This window comes from Piliocolobus tephrosceles, chromosome 16 (genome assembly GCF_002776525.5).
Source record: "Piliocolobus tephrosceles isolate RC106 chromosome 16, ASM277652v3, whole genome shotgun sequence".
Lineage (NCBI taxonomy): Eukaryota > Metazoa > Chordata > Mammalia > Primates > Cercopithecidae > Piliocolobus > Piliocolobus tephrosceles.
The window spans coordinates 25,695,165-25,708,854 of record NC_045449.1 but is presented as its reverse complement, the minus strand read 5'-3'; the positions used below and the strand labels follow the sequence as shown (position 1 = coordinate 25,708,854).

The following is a 13,690-nucleotide window of genomic DNA, read 5'->3' as shown; positions in this document are numbered from 1 at the left end:
TAGAATTCAGCTGTGAATCCATCTGGTCCTGGGCTTTTTTTGGTGGGCAGGCTATTAATTGTTGCCTCAATTTCAGAGGCTGCTATTGGTCTATTCAGGGATTCAACTTCTTCCTGGTTTAGTCTTGGAAGAGTGTACGCGTCCAGGAAATTATCCATTTCTTCTAGATTTTCTAGTTGATTTGCGTAGAGGTGTTTACAGTATTCTCTGATGGTAGTTTGTATTTCTGTGGGGTCGGTGGTGATATCCCCTTTATCATTTTTTATTGCGTCTATTTGATTCCTCTCTCTTTTCTTCTTTATTAATCTTGCTAGCGGTCTGTCAATTTTGTTGATCTTTTCAAAAAACCAACTCCTGGATTCATTGATTTTTTGGAGGGTTTTTTGTGTCTCTATCTCCTTCAGTTCTGCTCTGATCTTAGTTATTTCTTGCCTTCTGCTAGCTTTTGAATGTGTTTGCTCTTGCCTCTCTAGTTCTTTTAATTGTGATGTTAGAGTGTCAATTTTAGATCTTTCCTGCTTTCTCTTGTGGGCACTTAGTGCTATAAGTTTCCCTCTACATACTGCTTTAAATGTGTCCCAGAGATTCTGGTATGTTGTATCTTTGTTCTCATTGGATTCAAAGAACATCTTTATTTCTGCTTTCATTTCGTTATGTACCCAGTAGTCATTCAGGAGCAGGTTGTTCAGTTTCCATGTAGTTGAGCGGTTTTGATTGAATTTCTTAGTCCTGAGTTCTAGTTTGATTGCACTGTGGTCAGAGAGACAGTTTGTTATAATTTCTGTTCTTTTACATTTCCTGAGGAGTGCTTTACTTCCAATTATGTGGTCAATTTTGGAATAAGTGTGATGTGGTGCTGAGAAGAATGTATATTCTGTTGACTTGGGGTGGAGAGTTCTATAGATGTCTATTAGGTCCGCTTGGTGCAGAGATGAGTTCAATTCCTGGATATCCTTGTTAACTTTCTGTCTCGTTGATCTGTCTAATGTTGACAGTGGAGTGTTGAAGTCTCCCATTATTATTGTATGGGAGTCTAAGTCTCTTTGTAAGTCTCTAAGGACTTGCTTTATGAATCTGGGTGCTCCTGTATTAGGTGCATATATATTTAGGATAGTTAGCTCTTCCTGTTGGATTGATCCCTTTACCATTATGTAATGGCCTTCTTTGTCTCTTTTGATCTTTGATGGTTTAAAGTCTGTTTTATCAGAGACTAGGATTGCAACCCCTGCTTTTTTTTGTTCTCCATTTGCTTGGTAGATCTTCCTCCATCCTTTTATTTTGAGCCTATGTATGTCTCTGCATGTGAGATGGGTCTCCTGAAGACAGCAGACTGATGGGTCTTGACTCTTTATCCAGTTTGCCAGTCTGTGTCTTTTAATTGGAGCATTTAGTCCATTTACATTTAAGGTTAATATTGTTATGTGTGATCTTGATCCTGCCATTATGATATTAACTGGTTATTTTGCTCATTAGTTGATGCAGTTTCTTCCTAGGCTCGATGGTCTTTACATTTTGGCATGTTTTTGCAGTGGCTGGTACCGGTTGTTCCTTTCCATGTTTAGGGCTTCCTTCAGGGTCTCTTGTAAGGCAGGCCTGGTGGTGACAAAATCTCTAAGCATTTGCTTATCTGTAAAGAATTTTATTTCTCCTTCACTTATGAAACTTAGTTTGGCTGGATATGAAATTCTGGGTTTAAAATTCTTTTCTTTAAGAACGTTGAATATTGGCCCCCACTCTCTTCTGGCTTGTAGAGTTTCTGCCGAGAGATCTGCTGTCAGTCTGATGGGCTTCCCTTTGTGGGTAACCCGACCTTTCTCTCTGGCTGCCCTTAAGATTTTTTCCTTCATTTCAACTTTGGTGAATCTGGCAATTATGTGTCTTGGAGTTGCTCTTCTGGAGGAGTATCTTTGTGGCGTTCTCTGTATTTCCTGAATTTGAATGTTGGCCTGCCCTGCTAGGTTGGGGAAGTTCTCCTGGATGATATCCTGTAGAGTGTTTTCCAATTTGGTTCCATTTTCCCCCTCACTTTCAGGCACCCCAATCAGACGTAGATTTGGTCTTTTGACATAATCCCATACTTCTTGCAGGCTTTGTTCATTTCTTTTTCTTCTTTTTTCTTTTGGTTTCTCTTCTCGCTTCATTTCATTCATTTGATCCTCAATCGCTGATACTCTTTCTTCCAGTTGATCGAGTCGGTTACTGAAGCTTGTGCATTTGTCACGTATTTCTCGTGACATGGTTTTCATCTCTGTCATTTCGTTTATGACCTTCTCTGCATTAATTAGTCTAGCTGTCAATTCTTCCACTTTTTTTTCAAGATTTTTAGTTTCTTTGCGCTGGGTACGTAATTCCTCCTTTAGCTCTGAGAGGTTTGATGGACTGAAGCCTTCTTCTCTCATCTCATCAAAATCATTCTCTGACCAGCTTTGATCCGTTGCTGGCGATGGGCTGTGCTCCTTTGCAGGAGGAGATGCGCTCTTATTTTTTGAATTTCCAGCTTTTCTGCCCTGCTTTTTCCCCATCTTTGTGGTTTTATCTGTCACTGGTCTTTGATGATGGTGACGTACTGATGGGGTTTTGATTTAGGTGTCCTTCCTGTTTGATAGGTTTCCTTCTGACTGTCAGGACCCTCAGCTATAGGTCTGTTGGAGATTGCTTGAGGTCCACTCCAGACCCTGTTTGCCTGGGTATCAGCAGCAGAAGTTGCAGAAGATAGAATATTGCTGAACAGCGAGTGCACCTGTCTGATTCTTGCTTTGGAAGCTTCCTCTCAGGGGTGTACTCCACCCTGTGAGGTGTGGGGTGTCAGACTGCCCCTAGTGGGGGATGTCTCCCAGTTAGGCTACTCAGGGGTCAGTGACTCACTTGAGCAGGCAGACTGCCCCTTCTCAGATCTCAACCTCCGTGTTGGGAGATCCCCTGCTCTCTTCAAAGCTGTCAGACAGAGTCGTTCGCGTTTCACAGGCTTCTACTCCTTTAGCTGAGCCCTGTCCCCAGAGGCGCAGTCTACAGAGACAGGCAGGTTTCCTTGAGCTGCTGTGAGCTCCACCCAGTTCCAGCTTCCCAGCGGCTTTAATTACCTACTTAAGCCTCAGCGATGGCGGGCGCCCCTCCCCCAGCCTCGCTGCTGCCTTGCGGTTAGATTGCCGCAGACTGCTGTGTTAGCAAGGAGAGAGGCTCCGCGGGCGTGGGACCCTCCCGGCCAGGTGTGGGATACAATCTCCGGTGTGCCGGTGTTACAGCGCAGTATTGGGGTGGGAGTTACCCGATTTTCCAGGTGTTGTGTGTCTCAGTTCCGCTGGCTAGGAAAAGGGACTCCCTTCCCCCTCGCGCTTCCCAGGTGAGGCGATGCCTCGCCCTGCTTCAGCTCTCGCTGGTCGGGATGCAGCAGCTGACCCGCAGGGATTGTCCGGCACTCCCGAGTGAGATGACCCCAGTACCTCAGTTGAAAATGCAGAAATCGCCGGTCTTCTGTGTCGCTCGCGCTGGGAGTTGGAGACTGAAGCTGCTCCTATTCGGCCATCTTGCTCCGCCCCTCCCCAGCTATTTTTTTTTGTAATACATTTTTTAAAATACATTTTTTAGCCGGACGCAGTAGCTCATGCCTGTAATCCCGGCACTTTGAAAGGCCAAGGCAGGCAGATCACCTGAGGTCACGAGTTCAAGGCCAGCTTGAACAACATGGAGAAACCCCATCTCTACTAAAAATACAAAATTAGCCAGGCATGGTGGTGCATGCCTGTCATCCCAGCAACTCAGGAGGCTGAGGCAGGAGAATCGCTTGAATCCAGGAGGTGGGGGTTGCAGTGAGCCGAGATCGTGCCATTGCACTCCAGCCTGGGCAACAAGAGTGAAACTCCGTCTCAAAATAAATAAATAAATGAATGAATAATACTTTTTTTTTAAAATCCAGAAAGATATAAAAATCTAAACTTTTAAATCTAGAAAATACCAGAGAAATATTAAAAAGCATACTTCAAAAATCTTGGCACATGCCAGACAAAAAGGTCACATGCTGAATGATTCCATTTATATGAAATGTCTAGTTTAGAATAAGTAAATCTACAGAGACAAAAAACTAGATTCTAGTTGTGAGCGAGGTGAGAGGAACGGGGGGAGTGATTACTAACAGGTTTCTTTTTGGGAAGATGAAAATGTTCTGCACAGAAACAAGGGTGATGATTGTACAACTTTGTTAATGTACTAAAATCGCTGAATTTTACACTTCAAAAACATAAATTTTATGGTATGTGAATTATATCTCAATAAAATGACTAATAAATATCTTGTGGGAAGAGAAGTCTGACCAAAAGAGCTAGGAGACAAAAAAGAACAAGGCTGAGGTGACTACATGCAAATTGTAAATATCTATATAGTAAAAAGAACTCATAAAGTTTAAAAACGAAACCAAGTAAAAATGTACACATATACACTTACAAATCAATAAAAGACAAACAATTCGTGTGGTGGCGCATGCCTGTAATCCCAGCACTTTGGGAGGCCGAGGTGGGAGGATCATGAGGTCAGGAGATCAAGACCATCCTGGCTAACACGGTGAAACCCCGTCTCTACTAAAAATGCAAAAAATTTTGCATGGCGTGGCGGCGTGTGCCTGTAGTCCCAGCTACCTGGGAGGCTGAGGCAGGAGAATGGCGTGAACCTGGGAGGCGGAGCTTGCAGTGAGCCAAGATGGCACCACTGCACTCCAGCCTGGGTGACTGAGTGAGACTCCATCTCAAAAAAAAAAAAAAAAAAATGACAAACAATTCAATGGAAAAATTAGCAATTCCCTGAAGATATACAAATAACCAATAAACACTTAGAAAGCTACAGTTGTGATTATTAAAATGTAAATTCACTCAAGAGTACTACTGAATTTATAGCTTTTTATTTATTTCTATTTTTCCAATAAACAACAAAACAAAACACCCTACTGTATTAGTCAGGGTTCTCTAGAGGACAGAATTAATGGAATAGATACTTATATAAAGGGGAGTTTATTAAGTATTAACTCACACGATCACATGGTCTCACAATAGGCTGCTGCAGGGTGAGGAGCAAGGAGAGCCAGTCCAAGTTCCAAAACTGAAGAACTTGGAGTCCGACACTGGAGGGCAGGAAGCATCCAGCACAGGAGGAAGATGTAGGCTGGGAGGCTGCGCCCGTCTCTCTTTTCACATTTTTCTGCCTGCTTATATTCTAGCCACACTGGCAGCTGATTAGGTGGTAGCCACCCAGATTAAGGGTGAGTCTGCCTTTCCCAGTCCACTGACTCAAATGTCAGTCTCCTTTGGCAAAACCCTCACAAACACACCCAGGATCAATACTTTGTATCCTTCAATCCAATCAAGTTGACACTCAGTATTAACCATCACAAGTCCACCCCTTGTCAACTTGAACCCATACACATCTCCTGAGATCATACATGATCTTCAAATAAAGACAATAATAAGGTCATAATTACGCCTAACATAATACAACTATCCTTCGTACAAGCAGAAACACACTATCCCAACCCAAATACTAAAAGTTAGTAATACTTAAATGCTGATGTGAAGTCAATAAATCTTAAGCCATATGATAAAAGAAAAAGGAAGTAAAATGAAGATATTTTCTTAGTACAGGTGTATACATGCACAAACATTTTTAACAAAAGGAAAAGGAAATAATCATGACAATTACAGTCCTGGTTTCTGCAGCTGGTCATGCAGTTGCAGCTGGTATTGATGACTACCTTCTTCTACTACCCATTCTGTATTCCCTTTGCCTTCAGCAAGCACTTCAGCAGGTGGTGGATTTTTCCTGGTAGAGTGACCCAAACCTTCATTCCTCTGGGTCTGGGTTATTTGCAGTCCTGCCTGGATGGGGCTGTTGTAGTTTCCCATTTATCTTAATCACAGGCTATGGTAATACATGGTAATACTAAGAGACGCCCTAATGGATCTCCATGCACACTCTTCTTTACCTCCGCTGTGGAGTAGTAGACTGATTTCATCTCGATAGTCAGGGTCAATCACCCCAGCCAACACTGTTAACTCCCTTCTTAGTCTGTTGACTTAAAGGTAGGAGGAGCCCAAAGTGTGTCCAGGTGGCAATCTTAACTTTCAGTTTAATGGAATCGTCGTTGTGTCTCCTGGTGGCAGCATTCCTCCCTCTGGAACTAAGACTTCTAGGCCAGCAGAACGTAATGTCGCAAGAATGGGAAGCAAAAATTTTCTAGTGGATCACTAGGGGTAATGGTGAGTCATTCCTGGACCCATGAATACTGGCTATGGGAGAAACAGTACCATATATTGGACACTGATTCAGAGCATACACAGCCTTCTGGAAAACTTTGCCCCAAGCTTGCAAAGTACTGTCATCTAGTTGGTGTTGTAATTGTGACTTCAAAAGGCCATTCCACTGTTTTATCAATCCAGCTGCTTCAGGACAGTGGGGAACATGGTAAGACCAGCGTGGCCAGGCACACTGGCTCACACCTGTAATCCCAGCACTTTGGGAGGCCGAGGCGGGTGGATATAAGGTCAACAGATCGAGACCATCCTGGCCAACATGGTGAAATTCCATCACTACTAAAAATACAAAAATTAGCTAGGCATGGTGGCACACGCATGTAGTCCCAGGTACTTGGGAGACTGAGGCAGGAGAATCGCTTGAACCCGGGAGACGGAAGTTGTAGTGAGCCGAGATTGCGCCACTGCACTCCAGCCTGGCGACAGAGCGAGACTCCGTCTCAAAAAAAACATAACAAAACAACAACAACAACAAAAACACAAAACCGTGAATTTCATGAGCATGAGCCCATTGCCACACTTCTTTAGCCGTAAAGTGAGTGCCTTGGTCAGAGACAATGCTGTGTGGAATACCACGACGGTGGGTAAGGCATTCTTTGAGCCCATGGATGGTAATCTTGGCAGAAGCATTGCGTGCAGGATAGGCAAACCCATATCAGGAGTAAGTGTCTATTTCAGTGAGGACAAACCTCTGCCCTTTCCATGATGGAAGAGGTCCACTATAATCAACCTGCCAGAAGGTAGCTGGCTGATCAAGCCGAGGAATGGTGTCACATCGAGGGCTCACCGTTGGTCTCTGCTGTTGGCAAATTGGGCACTCAGCAGTGGCAGTAGCCAGGCCAGCCTTGGTGAGCGGAAATCCATGTTGCTGAGCCCATGCCTAACCTCCATCCCTGCCTCCATGGCCACTTTGTTTATGGGCCCATTGGGCGAGGAGAGGGGTAGCTGGGGAAAGAGGCTGAGTGCTATCCATAGAACAGGTCATCCTATCCACTTGATTATTAAAATCCTCCTCTGCTCAGGTCACCCACTGGTGAGCACTCACATGAGATACAAACATCTTCACAGTTTTTAGCCACTCAGAGAGGTCTATCCATATACCTCTTCCCCAAATCTCTTTGTCAACAGTTTTCCAATCATACTTCTTCCAAATCCCTGACCATCCAGCCAAATCACTGGCTACAGCCCATGAATCAGTATATAATTGCACATCTGGCCATTTCTCCTTCGATGCAAAGTGCACAACCATGTGCAATGCTCAAATTTCTGCCCACTGGGCAGATTTCCCTTCACCGCTATCCTTCAGGGATGTCCTAGAAAGGGGCTGTAGTGCTGCAGCTGTCCACTTTCAGGGGGTGTATGCATATTCTGCAGAACCATCTGTGAACCAGGCCCTAGTCTTCTCTTCCTCTGCCAATTGATCATAGGGAACTCCCTATGAGGCCATCGGTACAGGTTGGGAAGAGAAGGCAGGGTGGCAGGAGTGGAGACCATGGGCATTTGAGCCACTTCCTTGTGTAATTTACTTGTGCCTTCAGGACCTGCTTGAGCCCAATCTTGTATGTACCACTTCCATTTGATGATGGAATGCTGCTGTGCATGGCCCACTTTATGGCTAGATGGGTCAGAAAGCACCCAGTTCATGATAGGCAGTTCAGGTCACACGGTGACTTGAAAACCCACAGTCAAACGTTCAGTTTCCACCAAAGCCCAGTAACAGGTCAAGAGCTGTCTCTCAAAAGGAGAATAGTTATCTGCAGAAGACGGCAGGGCCTTGCTCCAAAAATCCTAGAGTCCTCCGCTGTGATTTACCTATGGGGGCCTGCCAAAGGCTCCAAACAGCATCCTTATCTGTCATTGACACTTCAAACACCATTGGATCTGCTGGGTCATATGGCCCAAGTGGCAGAGCAGCTTGCACAGCAGCCTGGACCTGCTGCAGAGCATTCTCCTGTTCTGGACCCCACTCAAAACTGGCAGTCTTTTGGGTCACTGGATAAATGGGCCAGGGTAACACACCTAAATGAGGAATGTTGCCTCCAAAATTCAAATAGGCCCACTAGGCGTTGTGCCTCTTTCTTTTTTATAGGAGGGGCCAAATGCAGCAACTTATCCTTCACCTTAGAAAGAATATCTTGACAGGCCCCACACCCCTGGAGCCCTAGAAATTTTACTGAGGCAGAAGTTCCCTGAGTTTTAGTTGGATTTATTTCCCATTCTCTGGCACCCAAATGTCTCACCAATAAGTCCAGTGCATTTGCTACTGCTTGCTCACTGAATCCAATCAGCATAATATCATCAATGGAATGGGCCAGTGTGATATGTTGTGGAAGTGAAACTCGATCAAGGTCTCTCCAAGTAAGATTATGACACAGAACTGGAGAGCTGATATACCACCGAGGTAGGATAGTAAAGGTATATCCCACCTCTGCTGAAGGCAAATTGCTTCTGATGGGTCTTATGGACAGGAATGGAGAAAAAGGCATTTGTCAAGTCAATGGCTGCATACCAGGTACCAGGAGATGTGTTAATTTGCTCGAGCAGTGAAACCACATCTGGAATAGCAGCTGCAATTGGAGTCACCACTTGGTTAAGCTAACGATTATCCACTGTCATTCTCCAAGACCCATCTGTCTTCTGCACAGGCGAAATGGAACAGATGAACAAAGATGTGGGGAGAATCACCACCTCTGAGTCTTTCCAAGTCCTTGACGGTGTCACTGATCTCCACAATCGCTCCAGAGATGCAATATTGTTTTTGATTTACTATTTTTCTAGTTAGAGGCAGCTTTAATGGCTTCCATATGGCCTTTCCCACTATAATGACAGCCCTCATCCTACCAGTCAGGGAGCCAATGTGGGTGTTCTGCCAGCTGCTAAGTATGTCTATGCCAATTATGCATCTGGCACTGGGGAAATGACCACAGGATGAGTCCAGGGACCCACTGTAAGTCAGACCTGAGCTAAAACTCCATTAATTTACCTGACCTCCATAAGCCCCTACTTTAACTGGAGGACCACAATAACATTTTGGGTCTCCTGATCAATGTCAGCGTAGAGCCAGTGTCCAGTAGTCCCCAAAATGTCTGATCATTTCCCTTTCCCCAGTGCACAGTTACCCTGGTAAAAGGCCAGAGGTCTCCTTGGGGAAGGATGAGAGAAAGATTCACCGCATAAACTGTCATTAATATAGTGGGGTCTTTCCTCAAGGGGACCCGATGCCCCCTTTCATTCAACAGGTTCTGGGTCTGTAAACTGGCTCAAGTCTGGAAACCGATTGAGGGGTCATAATTCTGTTTTTTATAATTCAAATCAGTCTTTTGTTCATTCGACCTATAAGTTTTCTGCTTGTATAAATTAAGTGGGAATGCAGTAGGCTTCCTATCGATTTCATTTTTAGGAACACCGTGACTAATTAGCTAATGCCAGAGCTCTACATGAGTCAGACTATTCTGATTGCGGCTTTGCCTGTGCTGTCCATTAAGGCAGCTATGCCCACCTTGCCTTTGACGGTCAAGTGTTGCCACTTAGCTCCTGCCACCTCAGGAGCCAATTATTCCCACTGTATTTAAATTTTGTAGTTGAGTGACTGCGGTTCCCAATGTCAGATCTGACATACAGAGAAGAGCAATTACAGGGTTCTTCAGAGATGCAGGTGCTGCCCTCACAAATCTATTTCTCAAGGCATTGGTCAAGGATATATCTTCTGGACCCTCCCAGTTGGGATGAGTAGGTCTAAAATGACTAATCCACCATCCCAATCTCCCTAAGCCTTTAGATCCCTTTCTCTACATTAAACCAAGTGAGATTAGGCATTTCCAGCTCACTCACAGTGGGCCATCTTTTAATCCATATATCAGCTAACCAAGCAAATAATCTATTAGAACCTTTTTTAACTCCCCAAGCTGCAACATTATATGCAGAGTCCCTACTTTGTGGTCCCAAATAAATAAATTCAGCCCAATCCAACCCTATTTTCCTTCCATCTTTATCCCACACCTTTACTATCTATTCTCATGCCTGTTTTCCAGATTTGTTTATATAAATTAGAAAACTCAAGCAGTTCTTTTCAAGTGTAGCGCACCTCCTCATGGGTCACACTCTCAGCCTCACCTCTAGGGACCTGCCAGGACTTTAGTCTGGTTATAGGTCTAGAAGCAAACAGGGATGTTGGGGGTGGCTCCTGAGGAGAATCAACATTATCTCGCCTGGCAACTGCCTCAGGGGAGGCCATCGCTGTTGCCTCAGGCAGCGCAGGGTTTATCCCTTCAGACAAAGGTGGAAAGGCTGATGGCACCATGGCTCCAGGAGGGCATGCTTGCTGTTACTGGGGATGGGGAAGCTGTTTCTTCTGGCAAAAAAGGTTCATCAGAGTTTACAAACTCAAGAGTCCCCAGCTTCATCAGGGTCCTCCCACAGATCCCCTTTCCAAGTTGCAGGGTCCCATTCTTTTCCAATCAATGCCCTTACTTTAATAGTAGACACCTAGCGAGACTGTGCACGCACCTTTCATTGTATGGTCAGATACTTGCACGGTAAGAGCTTGTATCTGTTTTTCCACAATTTCAGTTATTTCTCTACAGCAGCTAAGACTCTCACTCAGGGCAATCTCAGTAGTATCTGCTTCTGAAGCCAGGACATAGAATCCCTGAGTTCATCATTTTCTTTCATCACTTTGCCCACTGAATTTAGGAGCAACCAACCAGCTCCATTATGTTGTTTGGTTCTCCATATATGGTCAAAGGTATTATACATAGAGTCACTAAACTCCTTGCCTCTTACTAGTGGTGAATCAGGAGTGTCAAATGCATTTATTTTGCATAATTCTCTCAACAGTTCATGCCGACGACTATCAGTGTTCTCTACACTATTAGAAGTAGAGTCCTTAGCATTTGGGGGTCTAATCATATTAAGCAGCAAACTCCAAACTAAAAAACTCCATCCTTAATATTCTGTTCCTCTAGAACCACTCCTTGTACCAAAATCTCTACTAGGGTTCTCTAGAGGGACAGAACTAACAGAATATTTATATAAATGGGATATTAAGTATTAACTTGCACAATCACAAGGTCCCACAATAGGATGTCTGCAGGCTGAGAGGCAAGAAAAGCCAGTCCAAGTTCTAAAACTGAAGAACGTGGAGTCTGATGTTTGAGGGAAGGAAGCATCCAGCACAGGAGAAAGATGTAGGCTAGTACGTTAGGCCCATTTCTCTTTTCACATTTTTCTGCCAGCTTATATGCTAGCCACGCTGGCAGCTGATTAGATGGTGCCCACCCATATTAAGGGGGGGTCTGCCTTTCCCAGCCCACAACTCAAATGTTAACCTCCTTTGGCAACACCCTCACAGACACACCAGGATCAATACTTTGTATCCTTCAATCCAATCAAGTTGACACTCAGTATTTATCATCATACCTACTATTTTGAAGGGCTCCAAAACAATCTACCATGAAAAATGGTGTCCTCATAACGGAAAAGTTGAGATATACACCTAAGTGGAGTAACACACAATCACAGACTCTCAAGGATTACCTGGTTCATTTATTTACCCTTTAATGTATACATTCCCTACCCAATACTTCTACAAAGTAATAAATCATTGACCTGATTCTGAACATCTTCATCTACAGGCAAACCATGAAGGAACCCATCTCATGTTTAGCCAGCTATTTCTCCAAAAGCAGCAAAAAATGAAAAAAAATTATTTGCAAAACAAACTGCATATTGAAATTTCAGTAAAACTGTAAGATTAATACTCAGTTCTTTTTTTTTTCAATCGCCTAGGTGATTATTTAAAAAAATTTTAAGAGCCTCCTAGAATTACCAGGTGTCATGGTGCCAATTTCACTATAGATGGTATATGCGAGAGCCTTACCTTCCTGGCAAAATACTTTGAAAACTATTCTAAAATACCTAAAATGAGTTACTACATAATTTCAGTAGCACCATATGGACACACACCTAAGTACATGCAAATAACACACAATAAAAGTGATGAAGTCAAGTAGGGCAATCCTTGCAGTGAATATTAGAGAAATTACATTTAATATTAACAGAGGTATCATTTAGTCTTTTCAGATAAAAGAATGAAACTAAGGGATTATTTTAAATCTTTGATCATTGACTGGTATTATTTATCCCTCTGCCAAATAAAATTATGTATTCGTATGTCTCTTCTAAGTCCATCAAACAAAGAAACCCAAAATAATTTAAATGGTGCCCTGAAATAGATTGCTGAAATAATAAGCCTAAAGTAACACACACCACGAGTAAAATAAACTGCTTCACATCTAGATATAATGGAAATAATTCTGCCCTCCTTACCTTATTCATGTTGTTTTCATCAACCACATCCTTGGATATATCCTGGATTATTTCTGGACACAAGATAAGGAGAATGATTTGCAGTGGCCAAACTGCTGCTTTACGTTTGGTGCTTTCAGCAAAACCATCCACCAAGTCAAACAGCTTTTCTGCACATTCTACATGAAAAATATATTAAATGACATTATTAGATAGGAACAAAATCCCTGGCATTAAAGTAAAAGCTGACACTATGTAAAAACCCAAGGGCATGGCTCATGTCTATAATCCCAGCACTTTGGGAGGCCGAGGCAGGCGGATCACAAGGTCAGCAGATCGAGAACATCCTGGCTAACACAGTGAAACCCCGTCTCCACTAAAAATACAAAAAATTGGCGGGGCGCGGTGGCTCAAGCCTGTAATCCCAGCACTTCGGGCGGATCACGAGGTCAGGAGATCGAGACCATCCTGGCTAACACGGTGAAACCCCGTCTCTACTAAAAAAATACAAAAAGCTAGCCAAGCGAGGTGGCGGGTGCCTGTAGTCCCAGCTACTCCGGAGGCTGAGGCCAGAGAATGGCATAAACCCAGGGGGCAAAGCTTGCAGTGAGCTGAGATCTGGCCACTGCACTCCAGCCTGGGTGACAGAGCAAGACTCCGTCTCAAAAAAAAAAACAAAAAAAAAACAAAAACTTTTTTATGGAGGTTTCATTTTTATAGTAGGCATGATTGATTAATCATTGGCCATTGGTGATCAGCTTAACCTTTAGCCTCTCTCCTTTCCCTGGAGGTTAGTGGGTGGGGCTGAAAATCTTAAACCTCTCATCGTGCCTTGGTCTTTGCAGTGACCAGCCTCCATCCTAAAGCTACCATCTGGGGGTTGCCAGGCATCAGTCGATCATTAGCATACAAAAAGACATCACTTTGGAGATTGTAAGGATTTTAGGAGTTCTATGCCAGAAAACTGTGATCAAAGACCAAATACATATTTGTTGTTTTTCTTTCTTTTTGAGACGGGGTCTTACTCTCTTGTCCAAGCTAAAATGTGGTGGCATGATCATGGCTCACTGCAGCCTCAACCTCCTGGGCTC

The 13,690-nt window shown here is 43.7% G+C and overlaps 1 protein-coding gene across 1 annotated transcript in view; it reads right to left on the bottom strand.

Annotated features, from left to right (window-relative positions):
* The window catches only part of NF1 (neurofibromin 1), a 243,357-nt gene that overhangs the window by 202,397 nt on the left and 27,270 nt on the right, over positions 1–13,690 (bottom strand). The window contains exon 7 of the mRNA XM_026452251.2: positions 12,621–12,778. Within this exon, the coding sequence (XP_026308036.1) occupies positions 12,621–12,778 (158 nt within the window). The remainder of the gene's footprint in view (positions 1–12,620; positions 12,779–13,690) is intronic.